This window comes from Acipenser ruthenus, unplaced genomic scaffold (assembly GCF_902713425.1).
Source record: "Acipenser ruthenus unplaced genomic scaffold, fAciRut3.2 maternal haplotype, whole genome shotgun sequence".
Classification (NCBI taxonomy): domain Eukaryota; kingdom Metazoa; phylum Chordata; class Actinopteri; order Acipenseriformes; family Acipenseridae; genus Acipenser; species Acipenser ruthenus.
In genome coordinates this window covers 140,700-151,478 of record NW_026707855.1, presented here as the reverse complement: position 1 = coordinate 151,478, position 10,779 = coordinate 140,700, and the positions used below count along the sequence as shown (strand labels likewise).

Sequence of the window (10,779 nt, the reverse complement as noted above, 5' to 3'; positions counted from 1 at the left end):
AAACGAGTTGGGATCCCAGACTGAAGGGTACTTGCCAAGTAGATCAGGAGTTTGGGAGATTATCCAGGTTTCTGTTGGAACCAGGCTAGGTAGCTACCATATACTGCGCTGCTGACTTTACAGCTCAGAGCGACTGTGTCTCCTGGGAGAACAGATTTCACTGCTGGAGTCTGAGTCACAGTATACTGTCCACTGGATTCTGAAAATAACAAAATAGAAAATAATAGTAAATGATTGAATTAAATGATTAAATCACATTAAATTGCAATCCTTTTCTGAATTTGACTGTTTTACTTTCAATACTTATATGTTAAGAAATGTCTCACAAATAGATTTTTTTTTTTTTTAAAACATGTTTTTCTAAATGATTCTTACCATGAGTGCAGATGACAAGTGCCCAGATGAAGATGCTGATAAAAGTTATTGTTGTTGTGTATTCTGTTGCCATGAAGGGCAGCTCTCAATCATGAAGTGTTAAACTCACAGGGCTATAAACACTCCCAGAGCACTGAAGTATGTGCTGCCAATGCAAAGTGTCTTTTCTATGCAAATTGTCTTCCTTGGCACAGCAGCCACTTCTAGACAAGCAGTGCTCTTAAGTTTAAACTCTTTTGACTGAGGCAGTTTCTTTGCAACTCGTAAAAAATAGCTTATAGTTTTCTCTGTGTAGTTTGTACAAACACAGCTATTTCTCTCTCTTCTCCCTTCTCTCAAACAATTCATCTTAGCCACAGCTGTGATTATGTAGCTTTGTTACACAGTATAAATAATTATTAATTGTAAAAAATTAATATCACCTGCAGGTTAACAGATCCATCAAAAACTCTGTGAAAGCAAATCCATTCAAGAAGCAAACATTTTGATTTTGCACATTGCTAATGTTGAGTGAAAAGTTCCCAATTTTTTCCTGTGGACCCCCTGGACTGTCTCTGAGGACCCCAGGTTAAGAACCACTGCTCTGGATTAAAGAGCATCATTTTATTACTCTCTCTATCTCTCTCTCCCTCTTGTGGTCACAGAGTGTAGTGCAGTTCGTGCTGTTTGGTGTTTTCTCATTTTAAGTTTGTAGAGAGATATTCTCATGCCATGAGAGACAGGCTTGACTGACTCAGCTTACCGTGAATATTTTCAAAGAGTAAAGATCAGAAAAATTCCCCTAAAAGATGTATTGGCATCTTTATGAATTCAGCGTTTTAATTGGTTTAGAGACTCTAATTGATTTATAGTGTCCTTTGAGCCACTTTGTGACCTAATAAAAGTTTAGTCACCCCAGCAAGTTAAAGCAGTTGCTTCCAGATTGTTTTAATACATGCACTCCTTTTCCAGTCGGCCCCATAGCGTGGAACACTCCCTGTTTTTCACAGAACAGGACAGGTATAGAAGCCTCTAACCTGTTCTTAAGAGTGTGATTATGTACATTTGCTTGCAGTTTCACAGGAAACCTGTCCCTGGAAGATGAACGGATGTGGTTTCAGCACCTGTTCCATAGGATAGCTGCAGACATAATACATTGAAACCGTTTCAAATAAAAGCAAAATTGCCGAGAGTCCCAGCAATGGGGGACCTGTATGGATAGTTCCATGGTGTAATGGTTAGCACTCTGGACTCTGAATCCAGTGATCCGAGTTTAAAATAAAAGCAAAATTGATGAGCTACCAGGAGCAACCAGGATATTTCAGTATTAGAAATATGTGGAGAAATAGCGCCCCCTGCCGAAAGAAAAACTTACAGCACCTTGTGTTCCCAGGCAGTCTTCTATCCAAGTATGTAACAGGTCTGCCCTTCTGAGATCAGGCGTGCTCAAGGTTTAGTGTCTTTCATAGTAACTGATATCGGTATACCGATCTGTGAGAATAACAGAATAAGCAACAGTCTATATATATATGGAAAGACGCACACAACCCTCGCCTTGCTAAACTGTTGTTATTTTAAATTCCATATATTCCCTAAATCTGAACGAAACCTTTTAATATTACCGCTATGTTTTAAATGAGCGCTTCTTTATGATTGGTTATGCAAGCCATGCAGTCAGCATTATAAGAACCAATCAGAGTTCTTGAATTGCCACGTGATCTGTATGTCTACATTAGTCGCTCAGTAGGTTGCTTGGAAAGCAGAGCCCGGCTCAACTTCAAGCAGCTGTCTGCATGGACATCCACATGTAATACCACGTTTACACTGCTGGCCGGCCCAGCCAACAGAATTTACGTTTATGTGTTTTTTTTTTAATTGTACAATTGGCTCTTTGCGGACCGTTTGCTCAAAGATTTCATTCCGTTTGGCTCTTTTGCACTAAAAGGTTGCTGAGCCCTGGTGTAGGTGCTTAACAAGCGCTACTGTATCAACATTTGAAAAACGCATTATCAGACTGTGGGGGAATAGTTACAATTGTTTCGCAGGACAAGCGAAAGGAATGTAGCGCGAGTAATATATACCTGTACACATTGTACTGCAATGCTGCTGCATCGTGGCATCTCCAGAAAGCTACTATGCTATTGACAACACCAGTCAGCTCATTCACTGGCCGGCACCGCAAAACACTGTCCATTTCTTCACAAAACGGAAATGTTTGAGGGCTGTTCCCGCTCCGATTATTGCTGTCTTTAATGTTCCTGTACACAGCACGCAGTATTTTATTTATTTAATTTTGTCCCGGCATTGTTGTGGAGTTCATGAGAACCCGTTATTTTTTTTATAAAAACTCGAATATTTCGAACAGCACCCATTAACTGTTTTTGAATTTCTGAGTCAGCCCACTCTGAAAACAAAAATGTAGTTTCTTTGTTTTCCCACACACTGCAAACGGCAGCCATTGGAAAGGGTTAAATGGTTCTGTTTCCATGGCTACAAACGCATGCTCCCAGCTCTGTGATGACGAACTTCCTGTGTCTGCTGCCTGGCCAAGTCAGGTACGACAAAGCAAAGGGAGGCAGGAAGGCGGGCCGCGGCCAGCCAGGGCCACTGTGGCCAGCAGTGGAAACACACATTTTCCGGTTGAGGCGGGCCATGGCCAGCAGTGGAAACACACATTTTCCGGTTGAGGCGGGCTATGGCCACATGCGGCCGGCAGTGGAAACGAGGCATAAGCCACTCAGCTGAATAAAAATACGTTGTGCAACTGATGGTGCAGGTGTGGACCCAGCTTAACACACACAGAACAGGGGGTGTTAGACAATTATGAGCAAGGATGTTCCATGCGAAAATTATAAATAAATACATACATACATTAATGAATAGATTTTGTAATTAATACATTCATAAATTAGTTATTATATACACGGTTCTGGTGTGACGGATCGCTGCAATTGTATTTCTCATTTGAAAGTCGCCCCGCTGTGCTTACACCATGTGTCCACTGTCTCCACATAAGGAAGACACTCCATGTGAGATTCTAGAGCTCCTTGCTGTGAGACTTTCTCTTGGAGTCGAAAGCAGTTCAATCAGCTGCCATGGTAATGGACGACACGTCCTCGTGTACAGTGTGAGGTAAAACAATGGCAGCGTCACACTCATCATCAGCAGTCATCGTTAACAAGGCCAGCAGGGGGCGGTAAAGGCGCAGTCTGCACAGCCTGGTACATTTCCTGTTGTGTGTTATTCCTTTTTAATATATAGTATATTTGATTTAATTGTACTTTGTTTTTAAATGCAGTGGTGCATTCTGTCTCGACCTGTGGAATAACAGAGGTGTATGTGGTCTTGACAAAGAGAGAGTGAATTTTTGTTTTAGATCTCCCTCCCGACCGGTGAGGACGCTGGGGAGGAGGAGCAGGCGGAGCCACGGTGCGCAACGTCACAGACCCGGTCGGGAAGCGCGGTGGCAATCACGCATTGGCTGACGGCGGTTGCCCTCGCTGACCAGTGGGGACGGGACCGGGCGTACAAAAGTGTGTGAGAGAGAGAGAGAGAGAGAGAGAGAGAGAGAGAGAGAGAGAGAGAGAGAGAGAGAGAGAGAGAACGAGCAGAGAAACAGGGGAAGGGAATTGGAAGACGGGTCGTTTTTGCGATTGTGGATTTACTTGCTAACCCTTCTACTTCTTGTATTTTTTAGAGCACTAACGGGATACTCCGGGATCACCCCTTTGTTTTTCCCATTCCCGGATTACAAAAGGGAAGACGGATTGTTTTTGTTGTTTGTTTATTTTGGGACTGCAACCCTGTTTCTCTTTATTTTGCCGGGTTACACATTGTTGTGTACCCCGGCTTCCTTATTGTTTATTTTCCCTATGGTTTTGAGTCCGTTTTGGTATTCTAATTGAAAAGAAATAAAACCAAGGCGCTTAATTGAATAGAGGACTGGGGTCTATTATTTTACACCACACTACGCCCATCCTGTCACAGTGGTACATTGAGAACTTAATATTGTATGGCTACTCCCTTTGTATGGAGGACATTCTACATCAAAATAAAAATAAATGAATGAATAACTACGTGCCTGTGAATGTATTTCTTTATGTCACTATATATTCATTTAGGGGTCTAGTCACACTGTAGTGTTTGATGACTGGTGTGAGGAGCCTTGTGTTAACAATGGGAGAACTGGGCTGACTGGGAGGTAACTGCTGCCTATTTCAATTGTCTTATTACTGTGTTATTACATTCTGGACAGCAGTGGTGCTCTGGCTCCATCTTGTGGTCAGTGTGAATGATGGCAGTGTGTGCAGCTTGGCAGGACACTGATGCCTGTTTCCAGGCCATACAAACACAGAGAGGGATTCAATCAAACACTAAGTTCACAGTTTAATAGAATAGTGGATTAGTTCTATTTGTATATGTGTCCTAAGCGCTGCACTTCTGTTTCAATAAGTGTCACAGACAGTTCTATGAGATCTGAGCTGTGAACACAGGTGGGACTTGATAAGATTGGGTGACTCACAGTACAGTTAGATTATCCTTCCTGTAGTTTTATGTTTAGCCTCTCAGTGCTTTCCTGCTCTCTAGGAGGGGCATTAGAAATCTGCCTGTTCAGAATGAACTGGCCCATAAGTGTTGAGACATGTGTGCCAGGGAGCTGCTGCACACATAAGGAATGAAGGAGACCAGGTGGGTAACAAGGATGACACAGGAGGCAAGACAATGAAGAATAAACTGCCTTCAATAACGCTGATGTGCTGCTCCTTAATAAAAAATAAGAATTCACTCAGGAATTTATTAATACCCCATTTATTTATTTTTATTTCAATTTAGATACATTGTTTTTTTTTAATGTAATAAGTTATAATCTGAGGTATATCAATAGAGTATTCATATATTTTTCAGTAACTAAGAATAACGTGTAAAATTCTATTTCAAAAGAAGACATGGTTTGTTCATTGTAAGTAACAGTAATTTGTGTCTTGATTTTCATCTTAAGATATGTTAAAGTTCAATGTTATTCATTTATTTCATATTAGTTTTGAAAATACATTTAAACACATCAGATTGACACAATGAGAAATATCCAGCTGAACTCCACAGAGTCAGAAAGTGTAAGTACACATCACTGCAATACTGGGCTTTGCTGTTTGCTGGACTTCATTTTTAATATGTTGTCCAGTGGATCATAAATAAATCAATCTCAATATGCATACAGTTCAATTGTTTTAAAATATAAACATCATTCTGTTTGTATATAGAATGTGTTGCTGATGAAGTGGAATCATTAAAAGAGTAAAATGAAAAAAAGTAAATAATACAATTTGAAGTTAAATATGCAATTTATATATTTATATATACATTTCCTGAAAGAGAAGCAAAATGTTGGGTTTACTTTATTTTCAGCTTGTATTTAAGTATCAGAAAATGAACAATGTTCACCTGCAGTCCAGCTGAGGGAGGTTTTTGTACGGATGTGTAGCACTGTGTGAACACATCTCTACTGTTGGGGTAGTGTGCACTCAGACAGTAGTAATCTCCTGCATCTTCAGCCTGGACTCCACTGATGGTCAAGGTGAAGTCAGTCCCATATCCACTGCCACTGAAGCGAGTTGGGATCCCAGACTGAAGGGTACTTGTAGTATAGATCAGGAGTTTGGGAGCTTCTCCAGGTTTCTGTTGGTACCAGGCCTGGTAGTTGTTATTGAACACTGTGCTGCTGACTTTACAGCTCAGAGCGACTGTGTCTCCTGGGAGAACAGATTTCACTGCTGGAGTCTGAGTCACAGTATACTGTCCTCTGGATTCTGAAAATAATAATTCATAATATTAACATTTATAGTAAATTATTTAATTAAATTATGAAAAGACATTGGATTTCAATAACTTTTGTTTTCATTTTGCCCATTTTAATTTTTAACACATATTGTCCAACAAATAGATTTTTTCATATTTTTTTTTTCTAAATGATTCTTACCCTGAGTGCAGATGACAAGTGCCCAGATGAAGATGCTGATAAAAGTCATTGTTGTTGTGGATTCTGTTGCCATGAAGGGCAGCTCTCAATCATGAAGTGTTAAACTCACAGGGCTATAAACACTCCCAGAGCACTGAAGCATGTGCTGCCAATGCAAAGTGTCTTTTCTATGCAAATTGTCTTCCTTGGCACAGCAGCCACTTCTAGCCAAGCAGTGCTTTTAAGTTTAAACTCATTTTCAGCTGATGCAGTTTCTTTGCCGTTCACAAGCCATTCAGAAGCTGTCTCAACTTACTGTGAATATTTAAAAAAAGTAAAGAACATGAAAATTCCTCTAAAAGATGTATTGAATTCAGTGTTTTAATTGGCTGAATCAGCCCTGTTTTTCTTTTATCTAGATTAAAGTTAGAAAATGCTTCCAATACCTGCAGCAGAAAGAATGTGTGCATATCATGCAAGGATGTGAGAAGAGAAAAGAGTAGGGATGAAACAGAGGAACAGAGAGTAGCAGAAAGCATGCAAGTGGAGTATAGGGAGGAAGAAAAGGGAAGCACAAAAGAGCAAAGAAACAATGAGAAAGTATAGGAGAAATCTTTCAAAATGACATGAACCAGAACCACAACTTAATGAGAATCATTTGACAAACTCACCGTCAAAAGTTCTCTTTTCAGCTCAGTCACTAGGGAAGGCAATAAGTGGAGTAAACCGGGCACTTCCAAAGAGCCCCAGGAAGAAAAGTGTCGTGGTAAAGAAACTGGCAACTCAATTTGGTTTGGCTCTGGTAGATAAGCACGCTTCCACACAGTGGTAACTTAGTGAAACAGAATGTCAGGTTTGTGCATTCTATGAGATTGATTGTGTGTCCCGTCAGCTGCCTAGATGAAAAGACTGCATCACTATCAGAAGAGAGGATGCACAAAAAAAGAATGCACAAAAAAGTGCTCCTGATGACGGATCTTGAAGCTCACCGCCTCTTCAAGAATGAATATCCTGATGTAAAAATCTGAACATCAAAAAAAGTCTGCAGCATTGCGCCCTGTGCACGTTCAACCTGCCTGTCTGTCGTTACCATGAGAACACAGAGATGCTACTAGATGGTTTGAAAAAGGTTTGCCAAAATATCCCCAATGGAAATCTCCTGGTCATTGGGTCACTTTGCAACTGGCAGATGAAATGCTGCCTTGGCCAGTGCGACACATACCAAGACCTTGCTAGTTCTATCAGGTAATACAAGGCAATGATAATGAAGATACAATTGTACACTACTACCAATAGATGGCTAACAATAAAAAGGAACTGCTTGAGTCAACATTACACGATGCCAAGGAGGAGCTCAAACCCAGCGCACCATTCTGCGGAGCCACAGTTTTATTGCCAAGGTGCAACTTCACCAAATCAAGACACTGAAGATGAATTGAAATGAATGTGAAGCTATACTTCAGGAAGATTTCTCAGAACACTTCCCTATAAAGCAGCAAGCTGAAATAATGTGAGCTTCCTGGATCACAGAAAGAGTGTGTCTGTTTCCAGCAGTTCTCACAGCTCAGTCTGTTAGTACTTCTTATGTTGTGCTCAGTGATGAACGGCAACATGACACATTTGCAGTTGTTTCCATCCTCCCCTCCTGCCTCCCTTCCTCCTCTCTCCCTGACTCCTGGGGTTTGTATTTTCACTTTGTAAATGTTTGATCTAATCTCATATTGAAAGTGAATGCTGCTATTCAGAGTGGAATCTTTTACTCTCAAAAGCTTTTTTGTGAATAAATGATCTTTTTTTTTTGTAATTTCATCATTTCTACACAAGTAAAGTTATTACATTACGCAGCAGCAACTCAATAATATCAAATTGCAAAATTCTATTTTAATCAATCTTTATTTTATATAGCGCCTTTCATAGTGGAGCACCATCACAAAGCGCTTTACAAGATAGTGAGGAACAATGCATGATACATTAAATACAGTGAAATACAGGGCATAGTACATTAAATACAAACAGTAAAAAACAATGCAAATACATTAAATACAAGCATATTACATTAAATACAAGGCTAGGGTGTGATTTCTAAACATTGTGGATGCGTGTTTCATACAGAATTATATGAATAAGATGGAGTGAAAAACCTGAAATAGCAATTCAGACAACGATTAATAACAGATATCAGGCTTGAAGAGCATTGAAAGCCAGAGAGAACAAGCGGGTCTTGAGAGTTGATTTGAAGTGAGCGATTGTGGGAGCTGTACGCCCTAGAGCTGGGAGAGAGTTCCAGAGAGTCGGGGCAATGAAGCTAAAAGAGCGCTCTCTGATTTGTTATAGCACACTTCACAATACATCGTCTCAAGGCAGTGTGTAACAAAGTGTAACAAAACAGTCATTTTTGTTTAGTAATTATTAAATAAATGAATAAATAAATGAAAACAGTCAATAATCATACAGGCAATAACCGATAATAAAAATATTCAATATAGAGATAAATTAAACTGCAGTACAGTACAGACAATGACTAATATTAAGATGTGAATGACAAAATATAAAAGTGTGCCTTTAATCGGGTTTTATAAACTGCAACAGTTGGAGCCTCCCTTACAGAAACAGGCAGTCGATTCCATAGTTGGGGGACCCTAAAACCAAATGCTCTCGCACCTGCGTTCTTTAAAAAATCTGAGGGACAGTCCTGGGATTGCAGTGGTTGTCTAGGTCTATATGGGATCAAAATATCATTTAGATAGGAGGGAGCCAAACCGTTTAATGCTTTGTAAGTAATAAGCATGATCTTAAAATCCCCCTGACCCTTACAGGAAGCCAGTGCAGGGCTGCCAATACCAGTGTAATGTGGCCATGTCTTCTACTTCCTGTTCAAACCCTGGCAGCAGCGTTTTGCACAAGCTGCAGTCGGGATAACACAGATCTGGGAATACCAGAGGAAAGAGCATTGCAATAATCTAGTCTGGATGTTATGAAAGCATGCATCACCCTCTCTGCATCTTCCATGGAAAGAAAGCGCCTTAGCTTAGAAATATTTCTCAAATGAAAAAAGGACACTTCAGTTAATTTTTCTAACATGAGGTTCGAATGAGAGATATGGGTCAAAAGTTACACCCAGCTCGGCCAATTGTGCGCCGCCCGGACGGGGAGGGCTCGAGTCGGCTGTGTAATCCTTGTCTCACCGCACACCAGCGCCTCCTGTGGGTGGCCAGGCGCCTGCGAGCCGGCTGTGCTGTCACCGGACTGCGTTGTCCTCCGACGCGATAGGTCTGCTTGCTTAGCTGTGGGCTTGCAGTGTGAAAAATAGAGGTCAGCTTGACAGAGCATGAGTCACTGCGGGGGTTGCAGCGGTGAGACAGGGGCTTCAAAAAACAAAGGATATTCCAGATATGGAGAAAAATGAGAGTAAAAATAATTGGCAATTTTTAATTTTTTTTTTTTTAAAACCTTACACCCAGATTTCTCACTTCAGTTCTCAACTTAAATGGAAAGCTGTCAACTGCAAAAACATCTGAATTTGTATTGTTTAATTGATTTTTTGATCCCAATAACATTACCTCTGTTTTATCGGAATTCAACAACAGACAGTTCTTTGACATGCATTGCCCAATGTCGGCAAGACAGATAGTAAGGATATTTACAATTGAGGTGTCACCTAGTTTAAGGGATGAATATAATTGAGAATCATCTGAATAGCAATGAAAATTGACAACATCACCCAAATCTGTAACCTCTATGCTGACACATACTGATGTGAGTCTGCAGGAATAACTGGGGTGTGGGACAGACAGCTTACAGCAACTCTCAGAGAGGAGAGCAAGGGGAGAATCATTGTGTTTAAAATGCTGGCTTGCTAAAGGGACATTTTAACATTCTTTAGTATTCACTGGGCAGCAGTGTGGAGTAGTGGTTAGGGCTCTAGACTCCTGACCGGAGGGTTGTGGGTTCAATCCCCAGTGGGGGACACTGCTGTTGTACCCTTGAGCAAGGTACTTTACCTAGATTGCTCCAGTAAAAACCCAACTGTATAAATGGGTAATTGTATGTAAAATAATGTGATATCTGTATAATGTGAAATAATGTATAATGTTATATCTTGTAACAATTGTAAGTCGCCCTGGATAAGGGCGTCTGCTAAGAAATAAATAATAATAATAATAATAATAATAATAATAATAATTCACTGGCAGGGGTGGAAGTTGCAGATGTCGAGATATTAGAGTCAGTGTTTCCCAGCATGCATCACTGTGAGCAGCTCCTTTATCCAGACACAGACCACACTGTAGTGTTTAGATGACTGGGTGTGAGGAGCCTTGTGTTCACAATGGGATAAATGGACTGACTGGGGAGGTAACTGCTGTGTATTTCAATTACCTTATTACTGTGTTATTACTTTATAGACAGCAGTGGTGCTCGGGCTCCCTCTTGTGGTCAGTATTAATATCAGGAGTGTGTCACTTGTAGAT

At 40.5% G+C, this 10,779-nt stretch overlaps 1 gene segment (V, D, J or C); it reads right to left on the bottom strand.

Annotated features, from left to right (window-relative positions):
- Positions 1–5,638: 5,638 nt before the first annotated feature.
- On the bottom strand, positions 5,639–6,407 carry LOC131728440 (Ig kappa chain V region K29-213-like). The segment is given in 2 exon segments: positions 5,639–6,161; positions 6,332–6,407. Coding segments are annotated over 2 exon segments (489 nt in total).
- Between the last annotated feature and the right edge of the window lie 4,372 nt (positions 6,408–10,779).